Source organism: Macrosteles quadrilineatus, unplaced genomic scaffold (assembly GCF_028750875.1).
Source record: "Macrosteles quadrilineatus isolate MER2022 unplaced genomic scaffold, UCM_ALF_1.0 Scaffold_5__1_contigs__length_97177068, whole genome shotgun sequence".
Lineage (NCBI taxonomy): Eukaryota > Metazoa > Arthropoda > Insecta > Hemiptera > Cicadellidae > Macrosteles > Macrosteles quadrilineatus.
In genome coordinates, this window is record NW_026542598.1 from 91679449 (window position 1) to 91694175 (window position 14727).

Below are 14727 nucleotides of genomic sequence, written 5' to 3' on the forward strand. Positions count from 1 at the left end.
ATTAAATTTATTCCAACATTGTTCCTTTTGATCAGTTTCATGGTGCATAGTGCATTATTATGGAGGAAATATGCAAAGGTCATCTAAACGCTTTTAAAAGTAAGGGGGTGGTAATTTATCTGGCGTTAATTGCGCAAGTTACTGGAATATTAATTTTAAAATTCCTCCGTAATTTAAGTTCTTATATATTTATCATGCTGGTTATCAGCCTTACTGTAATTGGATAATAAACATTTTCATTGGCAAATTTTATGCCAGGTTCAGATATTATGTTGTACTTATTTATTTGCATTCACTCTCACTGTAATATTGTGAATAAAATTATGGCCTTCCGTCGTCAAGGCCACATTATGACGTTTGACGACAGACATAGGAGCTATAGGAGCAGCTGCAGCAGAAGGCACCAAGGCAATAGTTTACTATTACTATTCCACCATGATGAGTATGAGACAGCCGGTGCGGTGAGCCAGAGAGCCGATGCCGATACTAAAAGTCGATGTCTGTCATCCGGTAGAAAACAAGCTCGATATTTAACCGAATGCCTACCATATCGTTGTGAACCCAGCGCTATCCATACAAAAATCGGGCACTTATTTTTTTTATGTAGTAACCTGAGTCAACAATAATGGCTCCTACTCTATCCTGGCCTCCGGATACGAAATTGACCACTTTTGACCAAAAAGTATCAGGCTGGCAGAACTTGGTAGGAACCCTACTAGTGAGTCAACAATAATGGCTCCTACTCTATTCTGGCCTCCGGATACGAAATTGGCCACTTTTCACCAAAAATATGGCAATTTATGTTTTGGGACTACCAGGGTGGCAGAACTTGGTAGGAACCTTGCTGGTCGAGTCAGCAATAATGGCTCCTACTCTATTCTGGCCTCCGGATACGAAATTGGCCACTTTTCACCAAATTATGTTTTGAAGCTACCAGGGTGGCAGAACTTGGTAGGAACATTACTAGTCAAGTCAACAATTAATTTCTATTCACCAAAATCCGCCATTTGCTTTTTTGAACCAATCAGGAGGGTGGATATATTAAAATTATTCTTACTGGTTGAGACAACACCAAAATCCGCCATTTGCTTTTTGGGCCAATCAAGAAGGTGGATATATTAGAATTCTTACTGGTTAAGACAGCATTGGGCTGCAAGTGGATTTCCACCCTCCTGATAACGAAATTCACCATTTGCTTTTTTGAGCCAATCAATGTGTCTGGAAATATAAAATCTTACTGGTTGAGTCAACAATGGCTAACTTAAATTTTTGTGAGCAAAGTCACGATGGGGTAAGCTAGTATTACTATACTGAATGCATTGGGGGTATAAGGAAGTTAAGTAAATGTGATATTATAACTATTTAATAATTTATTTTTTTTCCTTTAATAAAATAATATAATGAGCTTTACCTTACATTACATCATGATTATATATATACATTAATGGGTGATCGTACAATTATCAACATCCTCAAATATTAACATTACATGCTTAGAAACACTGACTGTAATAGATAACATTTCATTATTTGGCATTTTTATACTAGATACAAAAATAGAAAACTTCTAAACAAAGTTTATGATTCTAAAGGCTTTTGGTCTTCTCGATTGATAGCTTTATGGTCCAACCAATGGCTTTTACTGTGTTATAATCTTAAAAAGCTTAAATGTCAAAACAGAATGGAACTCGCCAAATAAATTTATTGTATAAGTTATCTGCTTTAAGTTTCCCAAGAAATCATATTCGATCGCAAGGTTTTGTAGGTTCATACTCATTCAGAAAACAGTTTTACACATTATAAGACGGCAGATGCCGATTAAAAGCATTTACGAATGGCCTAAAATATCACAGAGTTTTATTAACACTAAATTGTTTTTACATTATACAATTGTGTGGTATAAAAATGTGTAATATAAAAGCACTCAAGTTCTGCTTTAGATCGTGAAAGAAAATTTACCCAAAGCAGAAACTCATCATTTAAAAACGGAAATTAATTTAAAAATTTTCTAAAATCTAAAACTTTTAGGTTTTATTCCTAACAAGTTGGTTCTAAAAGTATTTAATGATGTTATCGTAGTGATATAATTATTTATAAAATATCCTTTACAGTAGATAAAAAAATGAGATACATATAAACAAGTAGGATTACATTAAATACAGTAAGTACAAGAATTTAATGCCCATTTACTACAGGCGACTTTGGTTCCGGTTCTTTGAGTGCGGTTTGCGACTCCCACTTGCTCTTATGTTGGCTGGAGCCGAACCCTTCGTCGTAGTTACCCTTGGATATGAACAGCTGTTTGAAGTGTGTCAGGCAATACAGGGTGTCGTTGTTCAGCGTGTAAGTCTCCATTCTAATAAACAGATTGAAAATTAGTAGGCAAAAGTGTAAAGGCAACTAAACTAACATTAACACCGATTCTTCCGTTTTTTTACACTAGCAAAACACACCTTCATTTCTCTTGAGCAAGTGCATTGGACAAATTGCAAACCAAGTATTTGAATAGATTGTAATAATTACAATACCTGAATAAATCTGACGGATGCAAGTTTAACCGAGAACATGCAATGGAAGATTCCTCCCAAAACCACTATACACTTAAAACCACTCATAAATCCAGCACGTTCATTGTGGTGCTGGGTTATTGAAAATGCCGGATTACTGAATTTCTTCTAAAAACAGCTGTTATTGTCTGAACCCGCTAAATTTAGAGTGTCAAAAGGAAATCCATTGCTTTATTCTGTGTTTAATTGTGATTTCACTTAATTTTAGTAGTGATGACATTTTAAAATGATAAAACAAAACGCTCCCAAATTATATTGAGTTAACCATCGTTTGCAGATCGCCGACTCTTCCAAATATGGTTTAAAAGAGCATTCAAGTAAAAGTGTGTAGACTTTTATACACTGATGCAGGATTATTGAAAGTGCTAAACCATTAGATGACTTTTAGTTTTAATGTAATCAGTAGAGATGAATTATAAAGAACCTATGAAGGACCATCATCTCAAGTAGTTAGGATTAAAGTTAACATTACTTGAATCTACCTAGGAGAATGTCGTGCCTGACACAATCAAAGGCATTAGACAAATATGTGACATTCTCTTGAAGAAATTGAGATTGTATTATTATATTGGATATCTGGTTATCTTTTTTTGGTTTTCTAGTTACATCACGAACAAATATCAGCAGGTTGTCATCAAAGATAAATCCTGTGTCAAACATTTTTCTGAATTGAGCTCAGTAACCCATGGTGTTCCGCAGGGATCTAAATTAGTGCCTCTTCTATTTATCCTCTACATCAATGACTTGTCTTTTTCACTTTTGTCCAAAATTGTTCAATTCCCTGATGATACAACAATGCTAGTAAGAGCACTTTCCATTTTTCTGGAACTAACATTACAACCAGAGATTTAGATTCCATGATAACTTGGTTTGCACAAAACGGACTACATCTGTGATTTGTCACAAAAAACACCAAAAGCTCTCTGCGACCTGTCCAAGGCTACACTGCCTCAGAAACTGCATCACTTTACATACATTGGTGTTTTTGCTGGATTTGAACCCGGGACTGAAGTCCTGCGCTCTAATCCCTAGACTAGCTCGCTCCCCCTCTACTGTAGTAAACTACTCCAATTAAGTGTTAAAGTGCACCTTAATTTGCAATGGCATTGCTGACATCGGAAGCAATTGGCATGGTAGACTCTTCCATTGACACTGATCTCCTCCAACGGATAGACGGTCTTGACGCAGGAAACGCAGGATTTGTTGATAGCAGGAGTCTCCTGTACCTGTTTTGAAATCAAATATTTTTTGAATAAGACCCAACAGAGTGAAGGAAATACAGGATGATTGGCACTCAGTGTGACATTTTTTTTTTCAGTTTTAACAAAAATACAACTTTTGTTTAGTACATGCTTTCTATGTTTTTAATGATAAAGTAAAGACACCATGTTTTGTAGTCTTCAAACCACTAAAGCGTACATACGCAGACATAAAGCTCAATGATGTATTGTAGCATATGGTTGGAAAGCTTATAAAATGGCGCAGTTTTTACCGTATTCGGACACTTTATTGTATACAGAGTGTGAACAAACGCAATAGACCAATGTTTTTTAAATTTTTATCAAACATTATCTTTGAATCTATTTACAATGGAGTTTTTACAACTGATTCCCCGTCATTTTCTATTATTCTTATTCAAAATTTAATGTAGAACACGAAAATGACGTTATCTACTCAAATCCATTTACAGATAATAGAGAAATAGCTGTATTAAGTTTAAAAACATAGTTAGTTATTTTTGAAAAACATAAAATAATTCATTGGGAAGCAAATTTTTAGACTTGGAACCTTTTATATGCATCATCACACTGCATTTACTTTGTACTTACACAAAATTTTTTTTCACACTGAGTACCAAAAACCCTGTATATACTGAAATATTAGATATGAGTTAAGAAAAATAATGAGAATAATGACGGTTGATGCAAAGATTGATCAAATTACACTTTATCGATATCATACTCTTCTTGTTCTAGTTTTAGTACACCCAGGGCCGGTTTTACCCAAACGCGAACTACGCGGCCGCATATGGCGCCAAGGTGGCCAACGGAAATTTTTTTTTTTACGGGAACAACGTAATTTTGTTTATTTTTGCTCAGAGTCCAAGTATACCACAATAAAGGCATTTATTCTGTTTGTACCAACAGCACTTGAAAAATGTGTATATTTGTACAGCACTACAACTCAAGGACTCAATGCCATTTGCAGTTTCGATTTGTAGTGAGCTGACGCTTGGCAGCGTACGGCACGGCGCTGGTGGGTTTCATTTCACGACTCACTCATACTAACTAGAGATAAGCAAGCGCGCAGCACCACTTGTCACAACAAGAAACATTCCCCACCCTTCCATCCCTTTTCTTTCTCTTATCCTAGAGCAGAGCATTACGTTGTATTGCACTCTTTTAGTTTTATACGTATACCGTATCGGTATCGTATTGGTGTTGTTTTGATGATTCATGATTGTTGATAAGTGAATGATTACGAGTGTTTTAAGTTTAATTTATAATTAGCGCATTAAATAAGAGGAAAGTATAAACTGAATAAATGACGAAAACATCTTGCAAGCCGATACTAAGAAAACAATGGCAAAAAAAAAGAAAACGTCTGGCACTGATTATAGAAATCGTAAGGCGAATTTGGAACAGGAAGATAAAAAACAAGCCAAATCAATGTGTAGGTAGATTTTTGTTGAAATCATCTGGTGGCGAGTCCAGTCAGCCCAAAGAAGTCACGATAGAAGACGGCAATGACGTAGGTATTTATTTATGTATTTCCCAAGGAAAGATTAAAACAAGCAGCTGATCACAAACGGCAAACATTACGTCATTGCCGTCTTCTATCGTGACGTTATGCTTGACGAACATACCGGCCTGTTTTTTTAGTGTGGCCTTAGTTTTGCTAAAGTTTATATGATGAGTAAAAGTGTAAAAATGTTAAATTTCTGCAAATAATAAACAATCTTATATTGCAAGTACAGTATTCTTCTAACTAAACTTCTAAAAAAGTTGTTCCCAAAATTATTGGGAAAAATTCACAAATACGGTTAAGTTGTGTTAATGGTTTGGGAGGGGGGGGTGGGGGGAATCCTAAGTGGCGCTGATTCGGGTGTTCGCTTAACTCTGAAAAATTCCTAGAACCGGCCCTGAGTACACCTGAGCCAGATTATTCCTTCAGTTTTACGTTTAGATTTTACAACTAAAATATTGTCATTGGTTTTCACATGCAGCGTCATCTGAGGATTTTCATTCACCTGCATGGGCGGGATTTGAACCCGGGACCGAAGTCCCACACTCTAGCCACTAGACCAGCTCGCTCCCCAAGTTTTTGTGAATAGAGTAACGTCTCTTTAACCTAGATTTCCCCTTTTCCCTTTAAGCACTACACTCTTTGAGTCTTGTGTATTTTGACAACTATAGTTAGGCCGCTTAGAAAACGACCTGCGCGCTAATGCTAAACCAATGCTAGAGGAGGTCGCTTTCTAAGCGGCCGAACTATACCAGTTTTTTGTGAATATAGAGTTGAGTACATGAAAGTTAAAAAACACTGTATAGGGATTTATCTAGTTCTCTGGGGGATGACCACGTTGTTGAATAAGCTTTAACTAAAGGACGACATGGTAATTTACTAAATTGGGCTGATTTCCATCATTCCTGTTGAAGTTGAAGTTTATTTCTAATTTTCTATGGGCTCTAATAAGAACATTTTTGCTGGTAGCAATGATTTTTGCGCTGTCAATTACCATGTAAATGTGGCGCAGAGCGTTCTACAGGTAGCGGAAATATACAGGTATCAGTTATCCCCATGAGCAAAAACTTTCTGGAACTTTCTACAATACCCCACGCCCCACATACCTTCACCCACGGCAATGCCCTCTCCAGTTGAACAGTTGGCCCTGACAATGTATAGCTGTTATGCTAAACATTGGCCTTAAGCTTATTCAACGACACAGTCATCAGACGAAGACCTAGATTTGACAATTTGCTGTGACTGTGAAAGCCTATCATCTAGAACAGGGTAGGGAGTTTGAATAAGGTAGTTTCATCATCTTACAGCTCAATGGAGGGTTTAGTTGATGTACAACCCCCAAACAACCAAGAGTATAGGCCTAATTCAGCTATATACATTTGTACAGTGGAACTTTAATAACAAGACCCTTGATAACAAGTCACCCTTGATAACAAGTGTCATTGCAAATCTATACATAATTATATAACACCTTCAATTCCATGTTACTGAAAAGACCTCAATAATACATCACGTCACTCAACTTGATAACACGTCTAACAAACCTGCAAATAGACCTATAATAATTTTAAATACCAAGAGGATTTTATCAAGGTTCTGCCGTATTACAAAACAGACAAGGAGGGAAAATGAAAATCAACACAATAAATACAATAATTTTAATAAATTTCAATATTAAACTTTTATTCTAGATAGATTTCAAAATCATTAAAAACTTAGTAAAACTTTGATAGTATTTTAAATTCTCTAAAATATATATTTTCAAAATCACAACAAAGAATTAACAAATTATAAAACCTAATAAAATTAACACTTCAATTTTATAAAAAGAAGTACTTTGTTCTAAATAACACAGTAGTAACATCGACGACGACGAAAGAGCCAAGTCTAGCCTCACTGGAACAGAGAAGAAAAACATTGGATTAGTAAAATCAGATAAACACATTTTTACTTGTACTAACCTTTTTGTTTTATTTAAGAGTAAAATTTTCATTGACATCAACTAACCATCCAAGGAATTGGAATAAATTATTATTTATGAAAGGAGTATTTGGTAGTTTGGCTACATTACCAAATATTTTCCCTACAAGGTTTTGTCCAAAAAAAATCATTTTTTAACTCATTTATTTTTCTAAAAGCTAATGATAGCATTTCTTGGTGGTTCTAATTTATCAAAATCTACCAATACCACTTGTTTCATTGCATTTTAATTAAGTCGTAAATAAACTTACTCCGCATATACCCCCCTCCCCCCTCGATAATTTGACACATTGTAATCCAGAAGCATCGTTAACAGTCCTGCAGCGACATGAGATAAGACCTACAGACTTTTGAATAATGGCCTGTTTTAGAGCAGTTCTTGCGGTCTATTAGGTCCCCCCTGCCTCAACACAATCTATTAGGTCTATTAGGTCAATCCCCTGCCTCCTACTAGACTATTTGTTGTTACTTCCTTGGTACTTTCTGTTAATGCAATCATGCTTTTTTACAAACCCAAATCATTAACAGTAATTAAAAAATAGTAATCATATTTATCTTGATCAAAAACATCAACAAAAAACAAACTTGATAATCCCACACCCTACAGGTACCTAACCTGTCCGTTTATCGAGGGACAACTTGACAACTGTATATTTTTCTACGACAGGCAATGTCAACTGTGAACTGGAAAGTATTGTTAAATCTAAAAATAATTAACTAGATACCCTAATAAAATAGTAAATAACTTCACTGTGTACAGTATAAATCAGTACCTATATTTAATGTGTAATAACAAAATGTGTTACTCTTCATATACTATTTCAATTTCAGATGTTGATTTAAGGAGTTTAAAAAACGGGATTAAGATTGTAGGGACAGGCTAGAATTGTTAACTTTTTTAATGTGAATTCTGATTGGTATACAGTTCACAAGTGTCCTGTGGGACTCGCACTTGTTTGCATCGAACCTCATTAAAATATATTTGAGTAACATTTAACTATTTTTATCTCTACTCTAAAAGTGTCCTAGTATTAATAATTACTTTAAAATTTAAATGTTTGCTGTTTACTGTTTCATTCTTCCTGCAGTAATACAAAATAACACCTACAACTATAAATTACATAATATTAAAATCAAAATGTTAAAATATCTAATAAAACAACTTGAACTCCAAACAAAGTTATTAAAAATAAAACTAACAAATGCACAAAAAAGTCATGCTCACCTGTAAAACAGTTGTCATGCTAAAACAGCTGCATGCTACAAAATCTTCATGCCTTTGTAACAATAACAGCTAAAAACTTAAAAAACAACAATCCAACAATCATCACAACGCACACTGTTAGTGGGTGAAATGATTAAAAATAAAAACAGCATCCAAAAACATACTACAGAAGTAATTAGAGCACAAAACGACGATTAATCATAAACTACCGCAGGAAATTCATTTGTTTTGTTACCTAGAGTGGCAAAATTTTCTGCTTCCTTGCAATAGTACCCATAAAACCGCATGAACTTAATGAAACAACGATTTGTAGTTGGAATGTAGTAGCACTTGTTAACGATAATTATTGTTAAGTTCAGTTATACATCAGTCAATAATTAAAAGTTCACTAATGCTGTATGGCACGCTGGGTAGCAAAACAAACATGGCAAGCGAAAGTTTAAAGAAATCACCATTGTCGATTTCACATGAGTCTCAGGCCAAACTTTTAACAATATGCGTTTCTTTAAAGAACTGTTTTTTCATCATTTGGAATACGATCAGTGTTTTATTGAGTGATAATTAAGAATTCCTTGGATATTTTTGACAGTAGTTTCAAATGAATTAAGTTTTTTAAAAGGTAAATTTATCAGAACTGGGCTTAGAATTGAGAAACAAATCAATTCAATAATGGAATTATAGTTACACACTACCTTTATTTTCATTTCTTTTTAAACCGCTATCTTAAAGGATTGACTTCTAGATTAATTTTGTCCTAGTTCAGTGAACACCAAACCATCATTTGGAATTGTCTTTAAAAAAAAGCAGATATAGTACTCTGGATGAATGTTGAAGAAAATACGTAATCCAAAATACATTCCTTTCATGACCACTCTATGCTTACAACTCAAGTTTGCAATTTCATCCTCCAAATCAAGTATAATGACTCAAACCATACCATAAAAAATATTACATAATTGGAAATTTAGTGAACTAAAAAATACAACCCAAAATTTTAACATTTACTAAAACACATTGAACAAATTAAGCAAAACATTGACTCTACCATGCTCACAGCCATTTTAAAGCTGGTATAGAATGGTAATTTTAAAAATACCTACCACAAATCGGTTGACTTTGGGACGAGGTTTTTCTTTTGGTTGGTCAACTTCAGCCTTCAACGATTCAAATCTCGCTCGCAGAGATTTGGTCGATTCAATACTCTCTTGCTCAGACTCGAGCATATTGATGGCATTGTTTACGGACTGCTTCTCCGGCTCCCAGTGTTCGAACTTGTCTTTCAAAGCTTTGGCTCTAGCAGCGTTCTGAGCCTAGAAATTATTGATAGCATTAGCATTAGTTGATACATTGACATTGACACATAAAGTAAAGAGTTAGTATGTAAGTTGAGTGATTAGGATGTTCCTAGGAAAGCAATTGTGCTTTCAGACAATTAACAAAGAATGTTTTAGGCTGAAATTAATGAGATTTTGTTTTCAACAACATGATAATTCTTTATTCTAAACATGTGAGCAAACAGATGGGTGCACAAAAACACCTTTGAAGAGTGCTTCAAACTTCCTTTCAATAGCACACAATGATTAGGCGGAGCAAATATTAACATTGAATAAACAAAGTTTTTTTAGAGACCATCTCATTCTTGATCCTAAAATCCTAAATCTAAATAATCAAGAGCGTTGGTGGATTCACTTTAAAACCTTTTAAAAAACGCTTCATACTTTTTAGAAATGAAACACTAACTTTTGTATTACAAGGCAATCATTTGTATCACCCAACAACTCTGCTAATTCAACTTTTATAAAATACAACAAAAAATATATACTATAGGTATTATTAGAAAACTACATTGTAGTTATATTTGCTGTTCAGGGCTGACATTCTAATCCTACGCTAAAAAGATGTGATTGTTCTGTTCTAAATATCTTGAAAGTCGACAGTACGTACTTGTTTCAGGAATTCATCCTCAATCTTGTCGGATGATCGTACGATGCCGTCATCGCCGCTCTCCGCCTCCTCTTCGCTTTCTTCTTCTTCCTCCTCCGAGCTGGCTGAGCCTGATTGGTCCTCCTTGTAGTCTGGTGGCGGAGTGAAACACTTCAATGGTTTGGGGCCTGAAAACACAAACAAAAACACTTTAATGTTGATGAGTACCAGTATTCTACTTATATTAGCATAAAAAAGCTGCTCAAAAAAGGTTAAATTATTTATAAAAATATTTAGGAAACTAATAATTTGATGTAAATCCTACACAATATTTGAATGAAGAATATTACAAACATTATGTATGTACATTATCAAAATTACTTTCAGTGGATAAATTATGGTTGTAGGCTAGAGTCAATTTTTTTTTTAAATTTTAATAGCTTTAGTACTGTAATAATAATTGATGCTGTCAAAATCTATCGTAATACAGTACCTACAGAACTTTTTGATGAAATTAAAAATACAATAAACCATTTTGCTACGAGACAGTATGTTTATTTATAGCCTCTCACTGGAGACCTGAGTCACAAAAACTATCTTGACCTTGAAGTTGTTAACACCCCCCTGCCCACCCTGCAAATTTTGTCTGTTTGTTTACTCTAGCGATAAGATAATCAGTTATCAAAATTGTAACGCACTTTACGATTTTATAAATTTGCCACACAGATAACAAATCAGATGTGCTCGCGCTACGAATGATGATAACAAACTGGCAATATGCAATATTTTTTGGGATGAATACCAAATAACTTATTCTTAGTCACTCCTGTGGAGATAAGCGTATGGTTTCCATCTCCGGGCGTGGGAGCAGAAATGCTGAGATTTCCAGATAGTGGCGGTTAAACCAAACTGCTCTCGAGGCAAGGTTGGTTAAAACAAACTGTAACAAACTGTTTCAGGATAGAGGGCGGATAATCCGATCATCGGTTTATGCGAAGTCGTCTACTGTATATAGTCCCCCGCCCGTTTTCTTTATGGTCTTAGATGTATAATTTATTTTACAACACACCAGTTCTAGCATACATTTAATGGTTTTTTAAAATACAATTTTGAGTGGCTTTAACCTTGTTAAAAATCACCAACTACATTTTGTATTAATTCTGTGTTGCTTACCGTCTGGCAAAGCTTCTTTCTGCTCTTCCATTTGTCGGAAGAGCGAGAGCATGCGAGAAGCTGTCTGGCTGCGTTTGACAATTGTCTCGTCTTCTGTAGTGTCCTCGCTGCGGACTACGCTCGGGTCACGATACACCTCGCGATCGGGTGTCTCCTCCTGCTGACGGAACAACAATGGTTTAACAACAGTTACGGACAAGTTGTCGACAGTTGAACTAAACACAGTTCAACATGATGCAATTTGAATATGTTTAACTGAGTTGTGCAAACAAGTTACTCCAATACAATTAGAACATAATAGATTTTCATTTACATGGACATAATTGACATATAAATTTGTAAAATATTATTTCAAGTTGTAGTTTATGCTTATATAAAAAATTATAAACAGTGGACTCTAACTAATCGGACACTGCAAAGAATCAGGCTCAGAATCAGAATCAGGCACTACGGAAATGGCCAGACTTGGGGTCATAACATTTATGGAAAAAGGAAAATTTTATTTGTAATAAATATACTACAAATATAAAAATGTAATTTTAATTAACCATTCGAGTGAAATTGTTATTTGAATAACTATGGTCCATTAAGATTAAGAAGAATATTAGAAGAACAAATATAACAAAAACACTATCTAAAGTCTACTTAAAAATTTAAATAATTTTCAGAAAGCCTATTTTTTCCATCAGCAATTGTATTTAAGATATGGCCTAAATATTACTGAATTACTGAGAGTCTCCTGTACATATTTCTGATTTTGAATAATTTTTTTATAGCCTACATTCATTGCTGTTGAATACAATTTTTTCCTAGAACAACCAAAACAAATAACACAACAAAAAAACACAAACTTCAAACAACATAAAACTAAATATTAGTACTCGACAAATATTAGTACAGTGTCAATGTATAGATTCTTTGTAATGTCAGGTAAATTTATAGGAAACAAATCACAATTGGAAATATACGGTATCAGCAATATGACACATACGCTCACCCACTAGCCTGCCAACAACCCTTATCATGGGTAAGCGGTGTGATAAGAACATCTAAAAGAATCAAGTTTGATTTATCAGACTCAGGGTTTACATGTACATCTGGTGAAATGAAAAGTTTTAGATTAGAGTCAGATCTCTAATGAATTTAACTGATATTAGCATGTCATCTTGCTAAAAAAAAGTGTGTCAGATGTTGAAATGCCGGATAAAAGGTAATCTGTCAACCTATACATGTTGGACACAAGACGATAAGTGTATAAAATACAGTTTTCTCATGACAAAACCATTAACAACCAAACTGATTCATATCAACAGTGGTTTTCACAAAAAAGTTAGACTACCTTAGGGTATCCTTAAAAAAACAATTCACATTTTGAAAACAAACTCAAACACAAACAAATCAAAAACCACATTGTATGGAAATGTGTATGAACAGAATCTAAGTAATGTAGCATTGCATAATATTTCACTTTCAGCAGAACTTTAACAACATAATTTTCAGGGAATAGATAATGATGACTAGTCTTTATCCACTTCTTTTATAGGTTAGTGGTATTTAACAATCCACTGTTATATCAGATTCATAAGGATTAAAAATTTACTGTTATAATTTGGTTTAAATTGAAAACGGAAGATTTGACAATGATGCATCTTCACCTTTGGAACTGTGTCACTAGAAAACTGTAAGGATTTACGACAGTAAAGGTAACAAAAAGTTACTTAATGGGCCCTCGTACTTCCACTAAACTCTTGTACCAGTAAACATGTAAGACTGTAAGTGCGGCAACACTGCCATCTGTAAAACAAACACTGCTTGACAGTACCAGTCAGCTGTAGGCGGTGGACGAGTTACAAAATTCTGTTAGTAGGAGCAACACCTGTTACGACATTACTACAGGAGGTATTTACAGAGAGGTCGGAAGCGTAGCCGTTGTTAGCAAGACATAATACACATCTGTGAAAAGGAGTTTTGGCTGGCTTAACCTTCACTTGTCCGTCCCTGGGTGGAGTTATACGGAAAGATTTACGCTCTTTCTCGGGCGGTTTGTACGTTTCGAAGAACTTGAACTTGTTTGATATATCGGCCGTTGGAACGACAACGTCCTCTGCAGAGTCGCTGGCTCGCACAATGTCTTCTGACACTTGCCTCGACACCTGGTAAAAGTCATGGTGGAATGTCTTTGCAAATGCGCACTGTTGTAGAAGTGAGGTTAACAACGTATGTGAGAAGGGTTACGCCCCCTTTCTTCTCAAAATGAAAATAACATTTAAAATAACTAGCTGGGCCTCCCCTTTTTGACTTCATAAGTATTAATAAAAAACTATTGGTTGGTTAAGTTAAGCTGAATTAAACAAAACAGAATACAGTGATACAAACATAATCACACCTGATTTTAATAAGGTAATACATTGAAAGAATAACAAACAAATAAGTACAGCTGAAATATTTATAACATTAGGCAAGTCCCCTTTGGAAAAGTATTACGTAATTTATGAAATACAGTAATGGATAGTTTTGCGCAAGGTTTCTCGTCTTGACGAACATTTTAAGTATATGGTTCATGGGGGTGCGACTTTTAGTTTTCTCAAAAGTTCATTGGTACTTTGGGATTTATATATGGATAACTAAACAAAAAGGTTATATTCTTAAGAGAAGCTAAGTGGCTAGTTAGTTAGGAATTTTCTTGTAACTTAGTTTAGAGTTCAACTTAACTAGCTTACATGAAAAAATTAGAGTCCAGGGGCTTATATAGATTACATTACTTTTTAAAACCTTAGAAGGCAAATTGTATCATTTATCCATAATTTTCTCAAATTCTATTTTACAGATTAACATATAATTCAATACAATTAACATGGAACATAGACTATAAAATAACAAAAGGCTTAAATACTGTATGTGTTAAATATGAGGTTTAAACTTTTACACACCGACACCTAAACCTCGCTCTACTGTCGTAAACATAACCCTACCGTCTGAGAAGTGCGGCGTTCCGTGACTCGTGGCGTAAGAGCGTGCACGGGAGGAGAAATGGGGGATGTTTGCGTCTTGGCAGCCGTCGCATCCAGTTCCAGGAATATACTTCTCGACTTCTTAGATATACCTGGAACAATC

At 34.7% G+C, this 14727-nt stretch overlaps 1 protein-coding gene across 14 annotated transcripts in view; it reads right to left on the reverse strand.

Annotated features, from left to right (window-relative positions):
• Window positions 1–1385: 1385 nt before the first annotated feature.
• Window positions 1386–14727, reverse strand: part of LOC128993786 (protein-methionine sulfoxide oxidase mical3a-like) — a 122394-nt gene continuing 109052 nt past the window's right edge. For 2 of the 14 annotated variants that reach the window (XM_054417787.1, XM_054417786.1), the window contains 7 exons: window positions 14586–14716; window positions 13521–13766; window positions 11614–11773; window positions 10462–10628; window positions 9618–9827; window positions 3657–3793; window positions 1388–2356 (listed from right to left, as the gene is read on the reverse strand). In XM_054417787.1, coding sequence (XP_054273762.1) covers window positions 2176–2356; window positions 3657–3793; window positions 9618–9827; window positions 10462–10628; window positions 11614–11773; window positions 13521–13766; window positions 14586–14716 — 1232 coding nt within the window. In that variant the 3' untranslated portion in view covers window positions 1388–2175. Of the gene's footprint in view, window positions 2357–3656; window positions 3794–6956; window positions 7209–9617; window positions 9828–10461; window positions 10629–11613; window positions 11774–13520; window positions 13767–14585; window positions 14717–14727 lie in introns of those variants that run through there. The other 12 variants (XM_054417791.1, XM_054417789.1, XM_054417782.1 and 9 more) reach the window with 11 other exon arrangements.